Raw genomic sequence first — 26,191 nt, 5'->3', positions numbered from 1 at the left:
GATCGCACGACACTGCAGTTTTGTCGACGCACATTCAGTAATTATTGACGAATGCTCTATTGCGCAATGATTTGTTACTTATGCAGGGCCGACCTACAAGCATTTTGTTGCGTTCACTTTTTCGGTATGTGTGCTTCATGATTTTCGTTTAGTTGAGAGTTAAGATGTGGCAAGACCTATTCGAAATGCTGAAATAATCATAGGTTCTAGACTAGAGGGCAAGGAAAGCAAATGTTATCTTTTTTGTCTGGCTCTTGTATAGGTGGATAGGTAGGTAAGGTACTTGTGGTAAGGCGGCTAATCAACAGCAATGAAGCAAGTTATTTGGATTTTGCTCCTTTCGGGTTTTGCAAAGGTATTTACAGATATTTTGTTGGCTGGCACAAATTCACCGGATAACTTTCTACGTTTTATTTAAGGGCCAAAGTTTTAATCAGCTGGTAATGGTCTCACCAGCATGCAGCACGAACGACGAAGTAACGCTTAAGGGAAGTACTGTGACAAACGGTGCTCACTGGGTAACGTAAGTGAGAAAATCGCTGGTGTTTAAAGTGTAAATTTTTTCATATTTTTTTTTCAAAATATAAGCGATGTGGAGATCACAACCATTTAATGTAGGATCACAGAATCATTTTGGTACAGTTTTCTACTTTATAGTTTTTGTGAATGTAATTATGATTGTAGTCCGTAAAACATAAAATATTAATGTTTACAAGTATGCGAAACAATTCAGTTACGAACATTAAAAAAATGTTATTTAATCAGTTTGCTTTTAAGCTTTTGACGTTCTCATAATCGTTTAAAATTGCACTGTTGCAGGCGTTTTTTTTTAAGTGTGCATTTTTTGGTCGATCATTATGGAGAAAATGGCGGTCGTACAAAAACGCCAATTTTCTTCACACATTGCTTTTTGGTTATATCATAGCCATACCCGTATAGGCTCTTACCTGAATATTTGATAAATTCTAGTGAGGACGCAGGTGCACGCATCTCAAACGCAATATCTCCAACGACGAACGTTTCATTTACGAGATACGATGATTTCCATTTTAAACTTGTGAATCGAAGAAACGAAGTTCTTCAACAGCAAACCGTCAGAGCAGTGGTAAGAATTTTTTCCAGCCACACAGCCAAAAAAACATCAGACAATCTATAGGTGAACGAAACTTACGCACTTCATCACTCTGTTGTACATACCGCTTTTGTACGAATATATCATTTTGTAGGTTTCACATTGGGTAAATCTTTCTAACCGCAACCCTTGTACTTTTTCTTGGCATGAATGAATTTAAGTAGGCCTATCTTTTATTGCTAATAGTCATGAGGTTTTGCAAGTACCGAAATTACGACTCTAGCGTTTGGGTGCAACTCCAAAATATATTTTAAACACAGGCGAAAAGTTTTTTGAAAATTTACCCACTTATTTTTAGCATCAAAGTCAGCTACCTATCGTCAACATGGCAACAAAATTGGTTCCTCGTCTTCTAACCCACCAATATCAATATCTGGCACTAGTAAGCACTTAGCATGATGCTAAAATTAATGAACAAAATGCTAAACAAGTGTTTTTGTACATATGTGTGAGTATATTGACGGATTTTAAGTTAAAAATATGCATTCTCTTTTTCAGGGTCATCTCTATTTCCGATCCATTTCATATTTGCCCAACGTCGGTCGTTTTTTTAGATCGAAAGTCGATAAAACATCGGCGCTGATGGATAAAGTGGTTAATTATATCAGAGCCAAACACGTACGTACATTTGATACAGTTTGTTCTAATCCATCCATCAGGTAGGCTAATCTAAACAACCACGTAAACGCGGTTTTGCATATTTTAGGTGACCACAGCGGCTCTCGATGGCAGCAATCCCCCAAACTACAGTTGCTTTTTGTTTGACAAGCCCAACTACGGATTGCAAAGTCCGCTAAACGTAAGCATCCTAATGCAGTCTTTTTTCGCTAGAAAGCTAAATTACATTTTATCAAATCTATAGACTGAAGAGAGGGAACTTCCGCGCAACCTTAAACACGCTTTTGCCATTGCCTTTAAGTACGAAAGAGGTGTTGTAGGTCTGTTAACTGAATTGGTGCATGCCGCCGAACAGTTTGAGGATTACGAGGTATTGTACAAGTAATTAAGTGTAGTAAAATCGAACTACAGTAAACTTCTGATGTTTGCAGCTAGTGGAGTTTCTCAGCACAGAGCTCATACCAGAGTTGACCAAATCCATGAAAATTCTGTCCGACCACAAAAAGTCGGTTGGTAGAATCAGCAAGAACAATGAAGGTCTGGGAGAATTCATCTTTGATCGAGAGTTTAATTGACGCAAACCAATCTGCAATCTACAAGTTTATTGTGTACATACAATATATACAAAACGCTCGTAAAACAGCCATCGAAATTAAAACATTATTATGGAGTGATGTGTTTGTCACGTGTTTCTAAATAAATTCAAATCGAATCTTTCGTGGTAGCGATACGAGAGTGGCACCCGAAAAAACAGTACAGAAAATGCAACAACCAACACAATTAAAAGCATAATAAGGCAAATCAATGAAGTCAATAAAACAGGTTTGCACAAACATGGGTCACAACAGTAAAATACAGAGTTCCAAGCGTCCTGTATCTAATGGTTGGAATATACAGACCAACAACTCTCAAAAGCTTTGGACATGTTTTTTCATGTGCCTATGCACATTGCAAGTCAAACTCTTCAGGCATACTTCCAATAGCACTGTCGTTCTGCTCAAAGGAAAACTGCCAAAAATATTAAGAAATTTAAGGTAAAAATAAGAAATTAAACATTTCTTCGTACAAATGAACTTACCTTGTTGTCAAGTTCACAATAGCTTCCACCAAGAACAGCCCGGTTCAATATTTGAACAGCATCATGTCTTCCAAGGTACATTAGTGCAGACCTCAACCCAACAACAGTTCCGTGTTCAACCTAAAATTGACACCAAACACGATTACTTGGCGTTTTTCAAGCCAGACTGAATAACACTTGGTTTAGTTGCCAGAAAAAAGTTATCATTAAAGTGTAGTCATATAACAAAGACTAGCAGGTTAACAAGTTTTGCAAAGTTTACCATGTAGTTGTCGAGCAAATGGTCAGCTGGATTGTTTAAGTCTTTCAAAGTAGATACCAGGTGTTTGAGTGCAAGTCGATCAGCCAGTGCAACCCAGTCTGAGCCTGTCTGCTGCTCATTTAACAACTTGCAAAGCCTCAAGCGAAGCACTGAATCAAGACAACTAAGATCTGAAAACAACACAAAAACCATTCTACAACCATGATCAAACCTTTGCAGTATGGGATTTTCATAGTGGCAAAGAATGAACATGCTGACTCACACAGGCGAGTGAAAGTTTACAGTTTTTTAAAGTTAAGTTTTAAGATTTTAGTTCTTTCTGACAAACTGTGATTACAACCATATCTGCTTGATGGTTTCTAATTTAAGTTTTTAAAATCTAAATGGTGTTTTACTGAAGTAAGGGATAAAAATTTGCCATACACATATAAATATGATATTAAAGACTGTCTAAAACATAAATATGCCTACCATCTTCTTCAAGGACAGTTTCATATTCCAAGCTATTGGTCTGGGAAAAGTTTCCATTCAACAAGGTCTTCATCTGAATACAAAATGTTAATTGTGTTAATTATGTTAGAATGCACAATTCATAGATCATAAAATAACAGGCTGTAGTCCTACCTTTTCATTGGTAGCCAGGTCAATGGGTTTTTCACCACAGGCCTGGTTGTCCGGTGGAAGTGTGCTACATTCAGGATTGGCACCACATGCAAGCAGGAGTGTGGTGATTTCATAGCAGTTCAGTGATGAAGCCAAGTGCAAAGAAGTGTATCCATCATATGTGGCCGCATCAATATCAGCATCACACTAGCAAAATACTTATTTGTGAATAAAGTAAAACTAGAAGGGTGGCTTTCTGATATACTTCCATTTTATATATTCTATGCAATATTTACCAATTTACTATACACATCATTTTATCTACACATATGATTGTTTTTGTAAACAAAAACTAATGGGTCCCCACACGCATGTTTGTACGAATTTACGGTAAACAAATGTTGCGGTGATTTTTAGATTCTTAAGGACCAAAAAAAACAGCTGATTTCTAATCACCGAAAAGACTGTCTCTTAAAACGTCTGTCTGGACGTCAAGCTGATCCCTCTCGCTCTGCACTAAACCGTTTTAATCGTAAACCAGTGAATGACTCCCTTGGGACTTCTGTCTGACTGACAGTGTACACAAACTATGGGCTGTGAAAGTCATTATTTGGCCGATTAAGGCAAATTTTTGAATACTAAACGAGTAAACTAATGCAAACAATTGTTTGAAATTTCAGCACATTAGGCCTTGTATTTCTGGCCTAAAACCAAAAAAGATTATTTCAGAAATTAAGGGGTGACGATTATTTTGGGGTTAAAGGGGTAAAAAATGGGTAAATCCAACAAAAAAATTGGAAAATTATTTAGAATACCTTACATTGCACCAACCAACAAAGCATGAAACTCTTAGATCATGTACTTTCCAACCAACAAAGCATGAAACTCTTAGATCATGTACTTTAGTCAGTACAGCCGTTTTCAAAATTTTACGTTTTGGGGGCTTGTGGGTGAACCGCTGGGTCATTTGGGGTCAAACTTCAAGAGGATCCGGTTTTAAACAATAGCTAACATCTGTGTAAATTTGAATAAACTTAAAGCACTCTTTCTTGACCAAACGCGTTTGACAAACCAGCGTTAGACAAAAACGAATATTTTGGGGTTTAAGGGGTAAAAATGGGTAAATCCTGTTAAAAATTAGAAAATTCTTTAGAAAACCTCACATTGCACCAACCAACAGAGCACATAACTCTTAGATGATGTACTTTTTTGGGGGGCCTGCGGGTGAACCGCTGGGTCATTCGGGGTCAAACTTCAGGAGGATCAAATTTGGATTAATATGTAACATCTGTCCAAATTTTAATCAATTTGGAGCACTCTTTCTTGACCAAACGCGTTTAACAAACTAGCGTTAGACAGAAAAAGGAAAATACGGACAAAAACAATATGTGTCCCCTTCATAGAAGGGGACCCATAATTTGAACTATAAAAAGTGGAGGTTTATAAGAACAGGCAATTGACAAGTATGTGTTCTTAACTATGTTACAAATTTTTTTCAAAAGGACCCAACAAATTTTCAAGTTACAGTTAAAAGGTTGTCTAGAAAATAGTTCAAAATTAAAGGTCTGTCAATAGACCCACTAATACAAACCTCAGTGACAAGACATCCAGCCACAACCAAATTGTTTTCTTCCACTGCAACATGTAGGGAAGTCCTGCCACTTTTTAGATCAGGCAGATTGACATTAAACTGCTGTTTGTGAAGAAGATTAAGGCATTTTCTGGCATTCGCCTTTGCCTTAGTAGCAAGGTGGAAGCAACCCAAACCTAAAGAGACAGCAAAGGTGTACAACAGTTTCCTAAAAAGTTTGTGCAAAATACACACCATGGTGATTTCTGGCATCTGCATGTTCACTACCTCTACATAGTTTGCATCGAAGCACACATGCTAAGATATCTGCATTGCCATGACGACTGGCAATATGAATAACATGATTACCATTGTTGTCTGTAATCAATGGGTTGGCTCCAAACTTGATCAATTCCTAAAATTAACATTTTTTTAAAATTGGCAAACTAAAAAGCTCTTTTTCTGTTAAGAAACATACAATTACTGCTTCTAGGTTATCAGTCATTGCTGCGATGTGAAGAGCAGTTTGCTTTTGCTGATTTTGCTTGTTGAGAATTTCTTCTTTCTTTTCAAGAGTCACAACCACATCAAGTATTGAAGTGAGAACCTCAAGCTGATCGTGGATCACAGCAAGATGGAGGACACTAAACAAAATACTTGTTAGCAAGAAACAAAGTACTTGTTAGCAAGAACAAAGTTTGAAATACTACAGCACTGTTTACAGAACAAGTTTTGGTTCTAGGTTTCTTATTCGGAAAATGATTAAAGAAACTTAAAAAGGGGTTGTTCACTTACGTATCACCATTTTCATCACTAATATTTGTGAGATTTCTTTGCAGTACCAACAGCATGCGAACATCACCAGACACAGAGTAATCATGAAGAGCAAGTGACATCCGCTTATAGACAACTGCAGTTTCAGCTAAACCACAACACATACATTATATATGTATATGTGTATGTATAAATATATATGCAGCCCTAAATGCTACATCCCAAAATTTATCATGCAATCTTCCATTCTCACATATTTAAAAGTTTGCTAACTTACCAATTGCTTGTGTTGAAGCAGTTTGTTTGTCCTGAAAATACACACACAGGTTGTTTGTCTTTAATCAGAAAAACAAATTGTCAGTTACAATGGAATAACAATTACCTTAGCAATCTCATTGAGATTTTTAGTTTCAGCTTTTAGTGTTGTAGGAACACTGGGTGCCACAGGTTGTTGCTTTGGTTTTCTTACATTATGTTCAAGAGATAGACCTCGCATCTGTAATGCCATTGAGGCAGCAGCATCAGACTCAACATTATCATCTAATAAACAAAAACCAGTTAAGATCCATCTTAACCCAATTTTGAGGTGCCAGTGAGTTGAAAAACATTACCACACATCAGTCTCATTCTAAGCAATATTTTCTGTCCAAAAAACCTAAACTTGTAAGAAAAATAGCATGTGGCATGTTATAGAAATGTTCAACTTACCAACATGTGTAGACTCAGTTGTTACGCTTGATGAAGGCACCTACAAACACAACACAAACTTAAGCCCACTGGTACCTAATGAACCTACAGCCAATATGGTAATTGTGGAGCCTAAATTACACACAACAGAAAATTATTTAGGTTTGAAAAGAAATTGCACTATTGTAAGTTTTTACCTCTTGTTCTGTGCTGCTTAATCCATCCTCAAGGGACTCATCACAATATTTAAAAGCAGATCCATAATCACCAGTTGTTTTGCTTGGTGGCTGATTCTGTAATACAGCACATTGGATGTTAAATAAACTGTTTAACATAAAAACAGAGTTTTACAATAACAACCTTTTCCATGCCAGCATCAGATTCAATATTCCAAAAGTCAAAGTTTTGTGAAGCCAAAGACAAATCATCGAAACCAGTGGGAAAGAGAGAAGCAGGTAACAAGGGGTCTTGAAGGTTAAAGTTTGTGCTTCCGCTGCCTATGTTACCATAGTAAAATGCTTAGCTCTAATAGCACAAATTCAAACAAAAACCTACTAACCTGGTCCAGATGCAATGAAAGCTTGTTCAATAATTCCAGTATCAATGGTTTCCTGAAATTAAATGTAGAGTAACAATAAAGCATTTCATCATCTTGTTTACTTCTGATTATTGCACAAGTTTAAAAAAAACTAGAAGAGTGGCTTTCTGATATATTTCCATTGTATATATTCTTTACGATATTTACCAATTTACTATACACATCATTTGATCTACACATATGATTGTTTTTGTAAACAAAAACTAATGGGTCCCCACACGCGTGTTTGTGCGGATTTACGGTAAACAAATGTTGCGGTGATTTTTAGATTCTTAAGGACAAATTTTTAAAAAGGTTGTCATATAATTACAAAAACATTAAAAAAACAATACAAATACTTCAATTTAGTCTCTTGCTTCGACCCAGATATTGTCACCCAAGGTCGGGTTTTAAACAAATTTTCCTACAAAGCCTTAATAGTTGTATTACAAACACTATAAATTAAACAGCCATTTGCTGGACTGGTATACATAACAAATAGTTTTTTACTTAACTTTGTTTCACAAAACGACTACCATTGAGCTTTAGTAACCTCTTTTGACACTGTTTCAATAGCAAGCAGACTTAGTGTAAAACAATACCGGTTTGCCTAATTTATATTTGAGTATTGATTTGTCAAAAATAATGAAGCTACGTTGTGACGAAAATTCGATCTTAACTGTGTTTGTAATGCCTACAAGTTGACCTTTAGTGACCTGTGGTCATGCGGCGGCCAAGCTGACAACGAGAATTTAAAGACCATTTATCACGGCTATAAAAAAAAATTATGTTTATTTTTTCAGCTTTATGTTAATCAACAATGTTTTGCTTGGCATTTACAAAACCGAAGCACTTTTATCTAAATTAAATTACGTCTTAGGCGTAAAACGTTCGCTGAAAGTGCGAGTGATAACTTATAAAACGACATGGCATTGCTGCGCAAAAACAGCTGAATTCTAATCACTGAAAAGGTCTCTTAAAACGTCTGTCTGGACGTCAAGCTGATCCTCCCGCTCTGCACTATACCGTTTTAAGTGTAAACCAGTGAATGACTCCCATGGGACTTCTGTCTGACTGACAGTGTACACAAACTATAGGCTGTGAAAGTCATTATTTGGCCGATTAAGGCAAATTTTTGAATACCAAACGAGTAAACTACTGCAAACAATTGTTTGAAATTTCAGCACATTAGGGCTTGTATTTCTGGCCTAAAACCAAATAAGATCAATTCGGGATTTAGGGGTGACGATCCAGGGTTTTTTTAAGGTTTGGTTTGGGTGGCCGCTAAGTAGTTTTAAGAGACCGCAAGTGTTTCATTTAAATACCAAAAAACAGCCATATTTGCTTAAACGAATTATTTATTAGGCTACTGGCAAATTTTGGGAAACCGCTGGAGAAATTTGGGGGACCGAAAAAAACACTGGTGACGATTATTTCGGGGTTAAAGGGGTAAAAAATGGGTAAATCCAATAAAATATTACAAAAGTATTTAGAATACCTTACATTGCACCAATCAACAAAGCACGAAACTCTTAGATCATGTACTTTAGTCAGTACAACCGCTTTCAAAATTTTACGTTTTGGGGGCTTGTGGGTGAACCGCTGGGTCATTTGGGGTCAAACTTTAGGAGGATCAGGTTTTAAACAATAGCTAACATCTGTGTAAATTACAATAAATTTAAAGCACTCTTTCTTGACCAAACGCGTTTGACAAACCAGCGTTATACAAAAACGAATATTTTGGGGCTTAAGGGGTAAAAATGGGTTAACTCTGTTAAAAGTTAGAAAATTCTTTAGAAAACATCACATTGCACCAACCAACAGAGCACTTTTAGAAAACATCACATTGCACCAACCAACAGAGCACATAACTCCTAGATGATGTACTTTAGTCAGTACAGCCGTTTTAAAAATTTCACGTTTTGGGGCCTGCGGGTGAACCGCTGGGTCATTCGGGGTCAAACTTCAGGAGGATCAAATTTTGATCAATATGTAACATCTGTCCAAATTTCAATAAATTTGGAGCACTCTTTTTCGACCAAACGCGTTTAACAAACCAGCGTTAGACAGAAAAAAGAAAAAAAGGAAAATACGCACAAAAACAATATGTGTCCCCTTCATAGAAGGGGACCCATAATAAGTGAATCATGCTGGACAATGTTGGACCATCAGTTCAATAAATTCAAAAAAAAGAAAAAACTAAAGTTTGTTTATGCAACACATGACTGAAAAATATTTGTGTTTGTCCTTTAAAGACACAATTGCAAACACAATCACCTGTGTGTTTGTGCTCTGCTGAGCACCAACCAGCTAATATTAATGCTTGTTAGTTGTGTATAATTAACATTACACATACATGACATGGCAAATTTTAAACAGAAAACGTTTTACTCAGCACAAATCCCCACAATTTGTTTTGAGTCACATGAAATTACATTTTTCCTAGAAAAGAGAAAAACAAAACTGTACCAGATCTGAAAGTTGTATTGGGTTCTGGTTCTGATCCACTGGTGAATACATAGGGGCAACAGGCGAGATCATCTGTGCAGTGTTGTCCACAATCATTTGTGATGGGGATTGATTGTACATAAAGTCTTGACTGGGCTGTTGTGATGTCTGGTGAACAGTTTGCATGCTAGTAACTGTTTGACTGTGGAAGTTTTGACCAGCTTCCGACTCAAATTGAACTTGGGATCGGAATGCTATCTATTGGTTAAACAAAAGTCAGTAATAGTAACATAATAAGTTTCCTATGCAGACACAAAGGCTAATATAGTTTACATACTTGTGGAATCCTGGATGGCTGTCTTGAATTTCGTGGCATGGGAATTCTTGTTCCATCAATGTACTGTGTTTCACCCTGCTAATGATAAAAAAAATTGATAACAGCAGGAATGCAAATTATATAATGTAGAACTTTTGTGTGTGCCAGTGTTGATTATTTCCCATTCCCAATGGTACTTATAAATACTCCAAATCCCAACTTGTTATTATTATGACTTTTAAGCTACCACTCACAGTATAATACCAATGTAGATCTACAATTTGTTTAGTAATCATTAAGTCACCACAACTATGTCCAATATAAACACATAAAAAATATATATATGTACAAATGTACAAATAATAAAAGGCTGGTATGGCCTCTAGTCTGCATTTAATTGGACTTTGCACTGTAAATGTATGTGAAATTGAACACCGAACAGTTACCAGCACAAAACAGAATTAACTATGAAGTGCAGACCAGCATAGAATATATTTTAAAATGTGAAGCATGTTTTAGTCTTTTATATAATGTATGTGGCATTGTGCATGTGTGTTGTCACATTTTGTTCAATGTATCTGCTATTAAGTGTTATCAGCCAAGCACAAGTTAGGCATATGGCCTTCCAATGGGACATTATATTGTTCCATGGATATATTTCCATTGTAAATAGGACTATGGTATTACCGGAGAAGGAACAGAAGCAGGTGAACCACTTTCACTCATCAATGAACAGGGGGACATAGATGGCTGAACAACAAAAAATAAGACATATTAAAAACATGAATGGGCATAAAAGTGTAAATGAAATGATTTTAGTGCTACCTGTGGGGATGACTGGTTAAAGTTTTGACTGGATGGACTACCCTGCACAAGAAAAAGCGACAAGTTACTTATAAATATTTTAACCAATAAAGTTCATTGATCCCAATTATAAGCAAAGACTTACAGGTTCTTGTTTAATTTGGTTCAATTTTAACAGCACAGTTGGATCAATCGGTCCCTTTTGAGGGTTTTCTTGTTTTACTGGAGGTCTTCGTGCTTCTCTAACTTTGTCACCACCATTACCATTACCACCGCTGCCATTCGAGTTGAAATTAATATTCACTGTAGAGAGAGGTGCACCAAATGGATATCCTAAAATAAAAAGCAAACATGCCACAAAAAATCCAACCAAAAAAAAAAATTTTAAAACATCAAATAAAAGTAAAATTTGCTGATTTAAGAATCATGGTCTAGATCAGTGCTCTTCAACCTTTTTTGGTTTGGTGAACCCCTAAAGTTATTGTGACGAACTCATGTTTACTTAAAAGGTAAACTAAGGTAAAAAGCGATGTGAAAGATTATTATGCATATGATCATGTGAATTAAACCGAGCGGAGCTGCCGAAGTTTTATACACTGTCAGTGCGACTTTTGCCATAAATTAACATCAATCCGCACTCTGCGCAAAACGTCTTTTAATGTAGATATGCGTCAACCGCATTGAAAGTGTTAGACATCAACATTTTAAAAAAATACAGTGGTTCATTTATACATCAGTTGAAACCTACACCTTTTTTGTAACATCCTGAAAGTCAAATATTAATGGTTCATTAAAAGTTTGTGATGCACCCTTGTATACCTTTTCGTACTGGAGCACCCCATCCATATTTTGGTGCACCGTGCACACCGGTTGAAGAGCACTGGTCTAGATAACTTCACCAGAATATTTTTTTTTTGCAAATAAAACAAACCTTTTCCTTGACCATTTCCACTGATGTGGTCATGAAAATCTGGAACCACCTTTCTCCGTTTTCTGTCAATAAGCTCCCAATCTAAACACATCAAACAAATATTTGTGTTTTTATTTGAAACAAATGATTGATAAATTTCAGCTTTGTTCAACAAGTACAAGCAACTTTTTAGTTTTACAATTAATAAATTTTGTGCCGGTATGAAATAATGCTACCTAAAACATTGTATTTTTTTACCACGATCCAAGAAACATCATAGCTTAAGTCAACAAAGGAACTGAAACTTGTTTTAACCACAGTAAGTGCTGCTTATCAAGTGCATCATACAGAACACAGGGACTAACAAAGACTAAATTTTTATACAACATTTTACAAATTTTACAACCCAGCCATAACCATTACAGTAAAAATACACATTTACCCATATAATATTTGTTTACCATTAGTTGGAGCATGTATTATCCCTAGTACATATTTTTAATACTGTTTGGGAGGCACTACTATAAAAAGGTAAAATTTGTTTTACCTGTTTTGTTTGGTAAGTAAGTGAAAGGCCTTGCTTCAGAAACTTCCCCATCTGAACGCCTACGAAGCTGAACCTAAATCAACAGTAACTAACTAAGTAAACACATTTTATTAAAAATAAACACACAATAGTACATTGGGGGTGGCAAAACAACTTCCTATTAATTAGGAACCATATATCCAGCAAAAATCACCAGTTTACCTGAACATTTACAGGGTGCTTGACACTTTGGTCTTTGTATGGGGGTGTTCTAAAAACAATTGCAAACTGTCTGTGCACATCTGTGGGACAAAAACTGCCAAGCCCTTCCCATACTTCATTGCCTTGCATGTCTTCTTCAAAAAACTTTACCTGGATGTCATCTAAAAAAAGACAGTTGTCATAAATTTTACTGTTATCTAACTTGGGCTGTGAATTGTGTTACCCTTTTGAACTTTGTCACACAAAAGATACACTTCATCACCACCACATGCACTTCCAGCATTACAGTCCATTCGGCAGATTTTCAGTGTGGCTGCATTTGGAGCCTCTGTGATATGACAATAAGTTGTACAATATAAAATTAAATTACATTTTAACAAAGAAAAATACACTATTTGCTAACATAAAATCATTAAAACATGATTATTATGTTGCCAAATAGTGTATGAAATTTTGACTTACTGCTGTCAAAAATAGCATCTGAAATAACTGGCTTAAGCATGATGGTGAATGCCCCATTGCTATCCGGAAGGTAGGCGATAAACATGAGCCTAACAACAGCCAAGTCAATTGATTTAGCTTCACTTTGTGCTTTGGAAGCAATTCGCTTCCGGTCCTCTTCTGAAAAACACATATTTCAAAATAAGCATTTTTACAATCTATAAAAATGATTTCAGTTTATTTCAGTTACCTTTTATATTTCGCTGTACTTCTTGTGGAAAACCATCATTGATGGAACTCAACTGCATTTCAGCAGCAATATAGCGTTCCTCAAGTATTGTAGCAACATTTTTCTTTGTTACATGTTGTATCCCAAGGTTTGGAAAACTAAAAAAATCAATCACATTTCTTTACAATTAAACACTCAACTCGAGATTAATTTATGACATATTTTTTCGTACGTTGCTGTCATATCTTTTGGTCCACATTGAACAGTACAAATTCCATTTTGGCATTGTTTGCCTACAAGTGAGTGTGGGTGTAGTCTTGGGTTTTCTTCATTTGTGACAAGTTGAACAACAATTCTTGCATACCCTTGGTAGTTACAAATCTACAGAAATGAAAGAATCCTATAATTAGAAACCTCAGTTTCAAAACCTGATGTTTGGAAATACCCAACGCAGACATTACATCATGATTACTCACATCAACAATGTTATCACCACACACTCCATATTTGTTGGGTGCATTTTGTTCACTTTACATATTTGGGTATTTAGTGTTTTTTAACAAAAACTATGAGCTGACAAGAGAGTTCATTCAAGTCAGTTTGTTTTTAAAACAATGCACAAGTAGACTGCTTATTATCCCACAAAAATATGCATTTTTTAAGTTTGTAAGTTCCAAACCATTAAAATTAGGTACCGTATTTACTCTTTGAAGGCCGCAGCTTATGTTTTTGAGCTGCCGTTCCTGCCGCTTATAATCGAGGGCGGCTCACATTTTAATTTTTTACCGAATATATTTCTACACTCAAACACTTTAAATTATTTGGGGTTCAAAACATCTATGCATGTACAGATTATAGGTCGATATACACTCTGTTGGGTGCAGTTATCAACGTAACTAACATATATGAGCAAATAGTTATATCATATAACAACAGAAAGATGTATTAAGAAACAATAGTATCAGAAATTCCAGTGTGTGGCTTACATTATTTTTTTAACACCTTAACATGCAGCTTACAGTTGAGGGTGGCTTACAATCGAGTAAATACGGTATATATATACATTTTCTGAAAGAGAATCATGTGTTAAACTTCTTTTACCCCTTGTAAAACAATTGAACTGTCGTGTTTTTTGATGTGGTGATTTTTCTATTTTGTTTAGTTATAGAGACGTAGTTGTTGGTAACATACCATTACCACAGCATAGTTTTTTATGAAAACTAACAAGTAAATACCCTGACAGCAGGAAAAGTCTTCTTGTTTTTGTCACTGCTTCCCCCAGGAATTCCACCATGTGAAGGGCCTTCACATGTATAACGGAAACGAAAGCCTCGTGATTTGGGATGTTCAATAATTTCAAGAAATGGTTCACCGCCGTTCTAAAATAGAAGTACTCTGTTTCATATAGTTCATGTCAAACACAACAAAAATTTTACAAATCATACCTTTTCTGGAAACATGTTTGCTTGAGAACCATAAACCTGCAAAGTCATTTCAACAATGTGTCAACATAAACAATGTTTAATTATCTACAAAAAACAAGTTGGTTTTAAAAAATGTTAAAAACATTTTGCGGATTTTATCAAATGTAAGGACATAAGTATACCATGTAACAAAAAAACTTCACAAAACATATTTTAAAATCATACTATAATTAAAACTGTAACACTTATGGTATAAAGATAGACAGTACTGCTATATCTAATCGGATTAGAAATAGACAATGTAATTTATGTAAAAAATGGTTTTCTACTGTTATAAAAGTAAATGCGATATTTTATACAATACAAACACATTTTTGTGTTCATGTCAAGAAAGCAAAAACTTTAACCCAAAAGTACATTTGAGGTTTGTTGGTCATTGAAAACATTGTCAACTTTCTAGTAGTAACATTTAACATAATAAAGACAGGTAGGTCTCCAATAAAACCCAGTTATATATCTGATCAAATTCTACTTTGCGTAATAAATGTTACAATTTCAACTGCCACACGTTTAAGGTAAGCATAAACTTTCAACTGTTATGGTATGAACGTGGGTCTTCTTTGAACCACAGTCCCTAACCGCACGCTGTAAAGTTTAATAATAACACGAACAAACTATTTTCCCGTTATAACTGAGAGTTAGTTTCATAGAAAAAGAAATTGGACAAACAACTTTTCACAACTTTCTGGTTCCTAACTTACACAAAATAAAGAAAAACTAGCGTCAAAAATATTTCACCATCATTTCTGGTGGGAACTACTAACGGGACAATTTTCTTGACGTACATGGCGGTGCCTTACCTTGGGCAATCCCCAATGGCCTCCCCCGGATGATGATTGGTTGAAAAGCATCATGTGACCAGGGTATTTTTAGCTACGCGGAAAACACCATTCGGTAGAGAAAGAACTGAAAAGGCATTCAACCAAATCAACAGAATTTTTCCTGCAGTTTCGCAGACATGGCTACGTTTTAACGCACTGTTTCCTAGTTAATCCAAACGAGAAAAGTGTTTGAAGTTGATTTTAACTGGTACCCAATGGGCGATTGTGTGTGTTACTGTGTTTACCTTGGATCCATAGAAATATTTTTTTACGTCAAAGATAAAATTGGGTATTGGTAAAAAGGATTAGTAATCACGTAACGTTCGTGTTTAAAAGTCAAGTTTTGTTTGAATTAACACGGAATGTACCCACCAGCAAGGACGTATAGCCTACACCGTAAGGACAGTATTGCTATTTGAAAATCAAGTGCTTGCAAGGCTGCTGAAGGCAGGCACGCGTAGATCGAGCTGGATTTCTTTTTCTTTTACAGATGTATGGTGACTGATTGCAGTCCGTCGTTTTTTTACGTTCTAATTTTTACCTATGTTTTTGTTTTCAACAATTTTAAAATACATCATGTTCAGCTTTTTATCCAAAGTGATTTCCCAAAGAATGTCGATGATATACATTTGAGACTTACTACATTTTAAACCGGCAACACAACAGTATTATACACAAAACAGGTTTGCGCACAAGAACTTTACATCACTTCCTGAAAATATTTTGGGTTGATCAATTCATCGCAAGTTTGTTGCCTGCATTGCTATTTCGACTGCTTTAAAAACGTTTAAAAGGAAATAGTTGTATGTTGTCAATTGTTTTTATCGAATAAAAGCCATTCCCTTTCCAAATTTCCAGAAAGGCACCGTTTTTATCGTCCAACAGGTGAGAATTAAAAGGTAATTGTTTCACGACATTTTTTCCGGTGAGGTTTTCTTATGTATTAAAAATCGAACCCTAATTAAAAAATTAGGAACCGTTGCTGAACAGTTCTCTTTGTAAACAGCGAACGAAGGAGTATTTGTGTAGGTTACCGACTTTATTTCAAAATTGGCCAAATCATAATCAAATTTAATTTCACCTAATAGCGTGACGCTCTATATATACTGGCTATAGTTATTAATATATATATATATAAACTCCTTGGACTTTATAAAAAAATGATTTTAACATTTCATTGAACGTAAGCTAGTTTGTTTACAATAGTTTCCACCCAAAGTTTCAGTCACCTGAGACAAAATCTGACACGCCCAACACTATACGCGCACAAATACACAACAATGGATTGTTTACACCAGTGCTCTTCAACCTTTTTTGGTTTGGTGAACCCCTAAAGTTCTTGTGACGAACTCATGCACCCTGTTTATTTCAAAGGTAAACTGAGGTAAAAAAAAAAACGAGATGAAAAATCATTATGCATATCATCATATCAATTAAACCGAGCGGACCTGCCGAAGTTTTACATACTGTCTGTACTGGGACTTTTGACGTAAATTAACGTCAGTCCGCACTCTGCGCAAAACGTCTTTTGACACAGCCTAGATCAACTTCAACCGCACTAAAAGTGTTATACATCAACATTTTTGAAAAATACAGAGAATTTTTTTTTCTAATTTCCTGAAAGCCAAATATTATTGGTTCATTAAAAGTTTGTGACTCTTGTATACCTTTTCGTATTGGTGCACCCTATGCATATTTTGGTGCACCACACCGGTTGAAGAGCACTGGTTACACAATAACAGTGATTTAGATTGGCCCCAACACAACTGTTTTTATGAACACTATATCCAAACAGGTACACCTATGGGCTTATCTATGTACAAGCATTTTTTGCTAAATTCACAAGTGGTACGCATTAAACAGAAAATCTTTGAAAACTCCGATACATTTTAGACACTCGAATAACACATAATCCTCAATCACAGTGCAAATACAAATTGAACAAGATACCACTATCACGTTTTTGGACTCGGCTTTGTCAAACAACCCAACCACTACCTCACCACTTACATATGTCCAATAAAATACAAATACTAACCTTTACCTGAACCTCACATCGCACCATCAACAGCACAAAAACTTAGGCTACAGTGGCCAAAATATTTTTCAACAGAGGAAACCATAAATGATAAATGAAACAAAACGGTAACCTGAGTGGCAAAACACCCCATGCACATTAAGGTTTATACCGCGAAACATTTATTTCACATATATACAATTACTTCACAAAACAGAGTGTCCAAATCATTCAACTGCTTACCATTTGTCGAAGCGGTCTCTAAGCGCCATAGTGGAACGCATTGCCACAAAAGTGAACTGGAGGTATTTGGGTTAAAAGGGGCTGTAAGACTCCTACCATGGGATGAAATGTTACCAAAGCCATAAGATGCCCAATACCTCAAAACCGAAATGGAGTTTTGTGTCAAGTGCTCTGTCATCATTGCGATGTTGTGTGGCATTGACAATTCGACTTTGGATAAATGGTAGCAAAAAACGTATGTAAGTAACAAAAAAGGCAAAACAGTTGATTTAAACTTATTTTATGTTATGACCATTAATGATAACGTATAATAAAGCTTTTGTTTTTTATTGCAATTACAATAAAAATAAATGCAAAAAAATCAGAGCCAGTATATGTGTGTAAAACAGGACTACGTTTCGAAGTGCTATTGTCATCATCATAAGAATTAAAAGCTAAATATAAAAATTAAAAAAAAACAGAAGACGTGCAACTACAGGTGTCGCACAAAGGTAAAAAAACGACCCGAAGTAAAAGGTAAAAGTAAACAAAGGTAAAAGCACAAAGGGAAAGGTAAAGCAATTAAACAGAGATAAAAAAACGCACACGAAAGGTTGCAAATGCTAAATAGTAATGTGGTAAAGAAATGATGAAGTGTGTTGTTCTTGGGAAGCACACGACATCCGACCCAATAATATATTGCTCCAAAACATGTTTTGTTTTTTCGGTCGCTGTTTGATTCCGTTTGTATGGAGCAGAAACAATAAGATTCAAGTCTTCATCCAAGTTCCCAAATGTCGGTGTCATGTATACAGAACATAATTTAATACAGGTACCACCGCGCGGCTTTGGCAAAAGGATTTAAAAAGAGCATTAAAATTGAATAGTAGTACATGGTAATCGATTTCTGCGTAAAAACCGAATAGACCAGCGAGTTTAAACCTTTTCTCTTCGCCCAAAAATGTATTCTCGTAATGGAATTTTTGGAAGGGGACCACAAGTTATGTTGCTATAAAACAGCGGTTCCCAAACTGGGGTCCGCGGTCCTTTAGGGGTCCGTGGGGCAATTTTTGGGGGACCGCGAAGCGGTTGAAGTAATTCTATAATCTTATTTGGCGTCAGTTTGTGCCACTAAATAAGTTTAAATCGAAGTAGAATTGAGAATCGACTGTCCCCATTGCTAAACAATGGCCTTTATTGAATGACAACTATCAAAAATGCAATTGTTCGCGCACAATCGTAATGTTTTTGTCCTGTTTGCGGTGTCATATGCTGTCTTTGGATGATTGTTATGCGCAATTTTGCATAACTAGCTAAAATCCTGCAATCAACTTTCGTTTTTATGAAATACCCATTTAGGCTTAAGGACCGCGAGCCCTCGAATAATGGCAAAGGGACCGTTTTGAAAAAAATATGAAAAAGTTTGGGAACCACTGCTATAAAACCACTGAATGAGAGCAACCCCAACTCTTAAAAACAAGAACCGAATTGGACAAAAGCATTTAGGTCCGTTTTTTCGCGAGCTTTTACATCCAAATTTTGTATCCTAATTGTTCTTGGCCAGTACTTTTTGCGCTGCCAACAATTTTCTCTGTTTCGCTATCTTGTGCCCAAATGCCCTTTCTTGTGAAGCAATGATTTTAAAAGTAATGATGAGAAACTGCACCAAAAAATCCATTGTTACGTCATTCTCCTGTAGAAATGGTTTCGGACACGGTCACGCTTCGATGCATGACAAGAAAGGTCGTCTGCTTGTATTCACTCTGTCAGGTATACAGGTGGAAAACACGAGTTTGGAGCTGTGCGCATGTTTTAGCTTGTCTGGTTCTGTTTATATGTGTGACATAATTCTTGTTACGTAGTGAATTCACGTAAAATAGCGTCTTATTTATTGTTGCGCACAGGATTTCAAGACGAAACTTGGGATTTGCAAAACGAAATGTACAGTATAATTACATATGCTTCTTTAACATAATGTATTAGCCTCAAATTAATGATGTATTAATTGTTGTTAAATTAGCCCTGAAGAGTTGTTTTTATCTGATTTGCTATTGAGTGACCTATAAGAATGTGCTGCATACCATTTTGCGACAAAAGGGCACCCGATGTCAGCCTTTTTCGTGTGAAATCGAAATCGATGTGCAGCAAAAATGATCAAAACTGTGTAGAACAAATGGAAAAAAATTATTCTAGGTTGTCGCATGGACAATCATATTAAAGGACTTTACAAAAGAGATTTGGTGAAAATTTGTGAATTACATTTTACGCCTGCAGATATTATCATGAGTAAGTTGAGTTGTAATAGTAATTGCTAAGATTTTCTGTAGAACAAAAAACATAGGAAAGACAAATTACTAACATTGTGAATGACAAATATTACTTTACAAAATGTCTATGTAATGCTGACTCTAATTTTTTACAAAGTAAATTTACTAATGCTATGGTAATTTTGCCAAAGATTTCAAGGTTTCTCATTCATTTGAACATTTTTATTATTAATGCAGTAGGAAGTCGTAAAGAATTAAGACCAGGTGCACTCCCAACCCGTAATCTTCCCAAAAAGTTGCCTTTACAAGCTGTCCGTTCATCTCCAAAAGACCGTCAACATTTACCAACCATTAACAAAAGTTTTTTAAGTTTATCAAAAATTGACCCTCCTCATGCCTGGGAAAAGTGTTTGGATGAAACCAACATCAAATTTGTTTTTCGACATGAATATGACCAACCAAAGTTTTTAATCAATGTCAACAAAGATTTTGTTGTCAATGTATGTTTCTATGGATGGGGGGCCCCTACACACAATCATATCAATCAGTTTGATCACAAACACGCTAAAATACACCAACTGACGACTAGAATTGAAAACTCATCAATTTGCTCTGGAGTAGATTTTAGCAATGAAGATGGTGTTTCACAATATGTTACAACACCAGCAAACTTTGAAACCAAAAACCTTATCCCAGATGTGAAAGTGATTGCTAAAAGGTAAGTTACATGGTATTGTTAACTTAAACCTGTTTTCTTCTGAAATGATTTAAAAACTTTTGTAGTAATTTATTAATTTATCTTTTAATTTGTTGTTCAGGTCTCAATTCTGTTCAGTTTTTTTGTTATCTGAAGGAAAATGTTCCAACTGCAAGGCACTTGATCAGTCTTGTAAGCGCAAGTTAGCAAAAAGGCAAAATTATAAATCACAGGTTAAGGATAATCCACTTGGTACTATTCAGTATGGGCGTACACTAAAGTCAAGAATACAATGCACAATTGATGCCAAGAACCAAAGGTACACATTTAAAAAAAGGCAGTAGCAGGAATTACTTTATGGTGGTGAATAGTTTAGGTTGATACACAGCCAGTTTCATTACTTTCTGTTCTTGTGATGTTTGAGTCAGCATGTTAATGGTGCGTTATAAACAAACAAAAAATATCAAAAGTTGCAGTAACAGAATACATGACATAGTATATGGCAATTTTTAGAATTGGGGAGCTGGAAGAGGAGGTTTAAATTCTGTTAAAAAACACAGATGTGCAGGTTCCAGTTGACTTAGATATGTCCAATGACTTCAAAAATCGAATGAATACTGGTAATAGTATGTAGTTAGTGCTTTCAAAACGTATCTATCCTGTTTTGTTTAGCATGTTTATTTTTGGTGCATCTGATGCAGTATTGTACATTTTAATGGTAAACTAGAATAGTGGTTTTCCTATATATTGCCAGTTTATATATACTACATCATATTTAACGATGTATCACATATACCATTTACTATATTTATAATGGATATATATTTGGCATTGGGTCCTTATCTTTTTCCTGGCACTTTATAACATAATTGTTTCTGCAAGCATAATCTAATGGGTCCCCACACATATGCATATGCGATTTGGTAACAGTAAAAATAGGACACAATCATTGTTAGATATTTACCAGTTTACTATACACATCATTTGATCTACACATATAATTGTTTTTGCAAGCAAAAACGAATGGGTCCCCACATGCGCATTTGTGCGGATTTATGGTAAACAAACATCCTGGTTATTTTTAGATTCTTAAGGAAAAACTTAACCCAACTTTGAAAGTTTTGTCCGTATTCTTTTTGCATCATTATTGTCATATAATTACAAAAAAACAGTAAATAAGAACAGGAAAAATACTTTCAATTTAATCTCATGCTTTGACCTTGATATTGTCGTTCAAGGTCAGTTTTTAAACACAATTTTCCAAAACTGAAAATGAGCTTGATAACTTAATAAAACGAGATAGCATGAGTGCGCAAAAACAGCTGATTTGTAATCACCAACACGACTGTCTCGTAAAACGTCCGTCCGGACGTCAAGCTGAGCACTCCCGCTGCATTCACTCGTCTTAATCGTAAACGAGTGAATTCTGAGCACTCCCGCTGTATTCACCCGCCCTAATCGTAAACAAGTGAATTACTACCTTGAGATTTCAGACTTCTATCTGACTGACAGTGTACACATGTTATGGACTGTAAAAGTAACTATTTGGCCGATTAAGGCAAATTTTTAAATACTAAACGAATAACCTACTGCAAACAATTGTTTAACATTTCAGCACATTTGGGCTTGTATTTCTGGCCTTACTTATTATTTTGTGGTTTAAGGGGTAGACATGGATGAATCCAATAAAAAGTTACAAAATTCTTTAGAATAGCTTACATTGCACCAACCAACAAAGCATGAAACCCTCAGATTATGTACTTGGGTCAGTACAGCCGTTTTAAATTTTTTTCGTTTTGGGGGCCTGTGGGAAAACGTTTGGGGTCAAACTTCAGGAGGATCAAATTCGGAGCAATAACTAACATCTGTGCAAATTTGAATACATTTAAAGCACTCTTTTTTGACCAAACGCACTTAACAAACCAGCGTTAGACAGAAACGAATATTTTGGGGGTTAAGGGGTGAAAATGGGTAAATCTTTTTTTAAGGTACAAAATTCTTTGAAATACCTTATATTGCACCAAACAACAAAGCATATAACTCCAAAATGAAGTACTTTAGCAAGTATAGCCGTTTTAAAAATTTCACGTTTTGGGGGGCTGTGGGTGAACCGAGAGATCAAACGGGGTCAAAATTCACATGGACCATCTTTAGACCAATATCTATAATGTGTGTAAATTTGAAAGAGTTTGAACCATTCTTTCTTGACCAAGACGTGGGAACAAACCCGCGTTAGAAAGAGCAAAAATGGTGAAGTGGATGAGTTTCATAGGATTTTTTGGAAGGAACAATTAAAGCAGCAGGGCTGCAAACCAAATGGTTTACGATACCATCCAGAAATTAAGTAAGCTGTTTTCTATTAATTAAATAAAAAGTAATGACACAAACCGCTTCTGCTGTCAATTAATTTTGCCTTTCAAAGAAGAATGTAATGTTGAGCATTTGTGTAGGTTTTGTCTAAGTATTGCAGCAAAAAGTAGGAGTGCATTTGAAGAACTAAGGGACAGTGGCTTACTCCATTTGTCTTCTTCAAGAACTCTAAGTGATTATAGGTGGGAGGGTTGGCATTCATGTTATTTTTTAACAGTTTTGATGCATTGATTACTACTGCACAGAAACATTTATCAAACTGCGCCAGGGATTCAGGACCATGTGCTGAAAGAACTCAAACAGAAAAGTTCTCAAATGGCTGAACATGAGCGAATGTTGGTAATTTCGGTCGATGAAATGAAAGGTTTGTGATGGTTTGACTTTTGCAGATTATTTAACAGATACTAATTGTTTGTCATAATGTGGGGATAAAACGATGTGGCAATGCATCAAATTTATACCTTACATTATAAATTAATGCAATAAGGTCATGTTGTTGTGCCATTGGCGCTGGTCCGGCCATTGTGTTGTGTTTAATCATGCTAATGTTTTTGCAGTGAAAGAAAAGATAGTTTACAATGCATCTAGTGACCAGATGGTTGGATTTGTTGATCTGGGAAAAACCAGGAGTTTGTCTGAAGAGGCAGCCAGTCACGCTTTGCAATTTTATGCACGTTCCATTATGTCTAGTTTTTCACGACCCATTGCATTTTTAGCACTAGCAAAACCAATGCTGCCGACTTGGCAAGTATGTTTTGGGAAATTGTGGAGTCATTACAGTCATGTAATTTAAATGTTGTTGCTCTAGTGTGTGATGGTGCACCATGCAATAGGAAATTGTTCACACTTCTGAACAACCTTCATCTTGATGTACCTTACAAGTGTATTAACGTTTCAGGCCAAATATTCTGATCAAATTTTAATTTCAGCTTTGCATTAAGACTTTTGGCCTTTTGGTAACACCGTATTTTTAAATAGAAATTACAAATTTTTATGACAATATCTTCAAAGCACATATCTGAAAGTAACATACAAAAAATATCATAGACATAAGAAAAGTCGATATTGGAAAATACATTTTCATGTACATTATCAGAACTATAGCACTTCCTAAAATTGTATTCAAGGTAAACAAGAAATTGTGTCACCTCTGGTTTTGGGACAGTTAATTTTCCAAACTTACAAACATTCAAGGCTGAAATTAGAGAGGTTTCTGGCACATCAACATCATCATTTGTCAATTCATTTAAAATCAACAATTCATTTTCAGACTGACTACGTTTTTTTAGTTTTTGTAATATATAGCCACCAATATATTGTATGATCGTTTCATCATCTTTGCTTAATTCCTCGAATTGATGCAACTTGGAAAGGCTCAATTTTTGGGAGAGATAATTTATGTATTTGTCAAACATTTTTCTTAAACCTAATGATAATGTTCGTTGGATTGTAAACAGACTGGGAATTATTGATAAATATGTACAAAACAATTACCAAATAATAATGTTTACTCATATACATATTTACAGTTATTACGATGGCGGCCTTTTTCATGCCATAGAAGACCTCTCTTCGTAGAAAATTCTTTTTTACACCTACAAAACCAAAAATATGTTGACAAATTCTTAACAGCAAAACAAGTTCTTACCTTTTGATGTCCAAGGAATCCAAATCCTCACAATCAATAACAATTTCAATATTTAAGTCACAATTCATTTTATTGACTAAGAATCCTAAAAGCACAATATTACAGACTTTTACAAGAATATTAAGGTAAATTGTGACAGATTTTAGGTGAATGTCGCCACGATCCACAACGTCACTTCAACGTACATTAATCGCACGCGTATTTGTATATTTTGTCAATACTAGTACATAAAACGAGTCAGCATACCTAAATTCGTAACTGTCCTGATGTTCCGGGGAACGTTTTTCTGATTAAAAAGCGTAGATGTGAGCATACAACGAACTTCGCAAGCCAAAATTAAGATTTCCCGCTTGCCCAGCAAGCACTTTCTTGTCATGCAGTGAAGCGTGTCTGTGTCCGAAACCAACTCTATTGTTACGTCACCGTTTCTCATCATTACTTTTAAAATCATTGTGTGAAGAGATCATCATTTATTGAAATAAGGGGTCCAAGTGTCACATATGATCAGCTAATGATATGATTTGTCAGTGACAAAAAGTCAAAATTAGCCGAAACAACACGGTAACTGTTATCTGTCTTTATGTGCGTGTGATTTCGGCATGACCATCCAAATCAGGGGTGTCTAAACTCTAAAGTGTGGCCCGTGGCGGCATTTCACGCGTGACCCGCGGCTGTTGTTTCAAATTGTGTTGCGTATAACCTGACATAGTTTGGATCAAGTTTTTGGGTTGTTGCGACTGCACGCAAAAGCTTTCTATAAAACTTTATTTGCCCACAAAAAAGTTTACATGCTGCTAACACAACAAAATTCCAAAATATCAGAAATATTATTTCTGTTCTAATTCATCGGTTAAAAACTTCGCAAAAACAACGTTGGCCTGCGTGCGTCTTCACCTGATAAAAATTGGCCCCCATTAAAAAAAAGTTTGGACACCCCTTAAGTAAAAGATTTCGTCGAGCAAAAGCATTGTTCCGGCACTATTAAGTCTTTCACTTTTTATTGTCTTAATCTGCTCACTAACTTACATGCTTACAATTGCTATCATTATTTTTAGGGTAATTTGAGTTTTTTATTTTTAGGTATTAACGCCAGTTTCGTGTAAACCCAATGACTTTGTGTTTCCTTGGGAAAAAAATTGCTGACCGGAAAGTCAAAGCGTATTTCTTCAAAAAATTGAAGCAGCTTTTTGTTGTCTGAATCAATATTCTATGTCGCTTCGTTCAACTTCATGCAAATTCCATGGCTTTCTTTCAAGACTATGAACATTGGTTATGAGACAAACGACTTATTTTACGACGTTAAAAAAACTGGTACATTGTGTAGAAATATAACTATTTTGGGGCCTCTTACAATGCGCGAATGTTAAAAAAACAAACGCGAAGCTATGTTGAGATTTTTGTACCGTTTTTGTTTCGGCCTATTTATATCTTTTGGTTTTGTTTTCTCCAAAATCACAATAACAAACAT

The 26,191-nt window shown here is 35.5% G+C and overlaps 3 protein-coding genes and 1 pseudogene across 6 annotated transcripts; 2 read left to right on the top strand and 2 right to left on the bottom strand.

The window, feature by feature from the left end:
• The first annotated feature begins 147 nt into the window (after positions 1-147).
• On the top strand, positions 148-2,467 carry LOC145217537 (ferritin, higher subunit-like). The gene is made up of 8 exons (XM_080084801.1): positions 148-355; positions 420-523; positions 970-1,105; positions 1,431-1,514; positions 1,631-1,750; positions 1,839-1,931; positions 1,995-2,120; positions 2,182-2,467. Exons 1-8 carry the CDS (start codon positions 311-313, stop codon positions 2,323-2,325), a joined length of 852 nt encoding a protein of 283 aa, XP_079940927.1. The 5' UTR covers positions 148-310; the 3' UTR covers positions 2,326-2,467.
• Positions 2,338-15,584, bottom strand: LOC145217535 (nuclear factor NF-kappa-B p105 subunit-like). 3 transcript variants are annotated; one of them, XM_080084797.1, is made up of 30 exons: positions 15,482-15,584; positions 14,643-14,678; positions 14,433-14,576; positions 13,430-13,578; positions 13,219-13,355; positions 12,990-13,148; positions 12,751-12,855; positions 12,528-12,688; positions 12,327-12,399; positions 11,801-11,881; positions 11,015-11,202; positions 10,891-10,932; positions 10,753-10,815; positions 10,087-10,164; positions 9,771-10,007; positions 7,284-7,335; positions 7,085-7,221; positions 6,922-7,017; positions 6,746-6,785; positions 6,420-6,577; positions 6,315-6,345; positions 6,059-6,185; positions 5,742-5,907; positions 5,519-5,678; positions 5,285-5,460; positions 3,715-3,900; positions 3,562-3,634; positions 3,091-3,260; positions 2,829-2,948; positions 2,338-2,758 (listed from the first exon to the last, which is right to left on the bottom strand). In XM_080084797.1, the coding sequence occupies exons 1-30, from the start codon at positions 15,533-15,535 to the stop codon at positions 2,690-2,692; spliced, it is 3,468 nt and encodes a 1,155-aa protein (XP_079940923.1). In that variant the 5' UTR covers positions 15,536-15,584; the 3' UTR covers positions 2,338-2,689. The 3 variants fall into 3 exon arrangements, with proteins under 3 accessions (XP_079940923.1, XP_079940921.1, XP_079940922.1); XM_080084795.1 differs by having other exon boundaries at positions 15,467-15,576; XM_080084796.1 differs by having other exon boundaries at positions 10,087-10,161; positions 15,467-15,576.
• A 4,023-nt stretch (positions 15,585-19,607) lies between these two features.
• On the bottom strand, positions 19,608-25,443 carry LOC145218871 (uncharacterized). Its single transcript, XM_080086268.1, has 4 exons — positions 24,970-25,443; positions 24,724-24,808; positions 24,603-24,670; positions 19,608-19,901 (listed from the first exon to the last, which is right to left on the bottom strand). Exons 1-4 carry the CDS (start codon positions 25,172-25,174, stop codon positions 19,753-19,755), a joined length of 507 nt encoding a protein of 168 aa, XP_079942394.1. The 5' UTR covers positions 25,175-25,443; the 3' UTR covers positions 19,608-19,752.
• LOC145218097 (uncharacterized) lies at positions 19,906-24,379 on the top strand (annotated as a pseudogene). Its single transcript, XR_013857543.1, has 6 exons — positions 19,906-20,027; positions 20,246-20,726; positions 20,827-21,024; positions 23,081-23,257; positions 23,321-23,439; positions 23,633-24,379. The product of XR_013857543.1 is annotated as an uncharacterized LOC145218097 (transcript).
• Positions 25,444-26,191: the final 748 nt, after the last annotated feature.

The sequence above is a fragment of the Phallusia mammillata genome, chromosome 3 (genome assembly GCF_965637545.1).
Source record: "Phallusia mammillata chromosome 3, kaPhaMamm4.hap1.1, whole genome shotgun sequence".
NCBI classification, from domain to species: domain Eukaryota; kingdom Metazoa; phylum Chordata; class Ascidiacea; order Phlebobranchia; family Ascidiidae; genus Phallusia; species Phallusia mammillata.
Note: the sequence above shows the minus strand (reverse complement) of the source record. Positions and strands in the feature narration are given on the sequence as shown.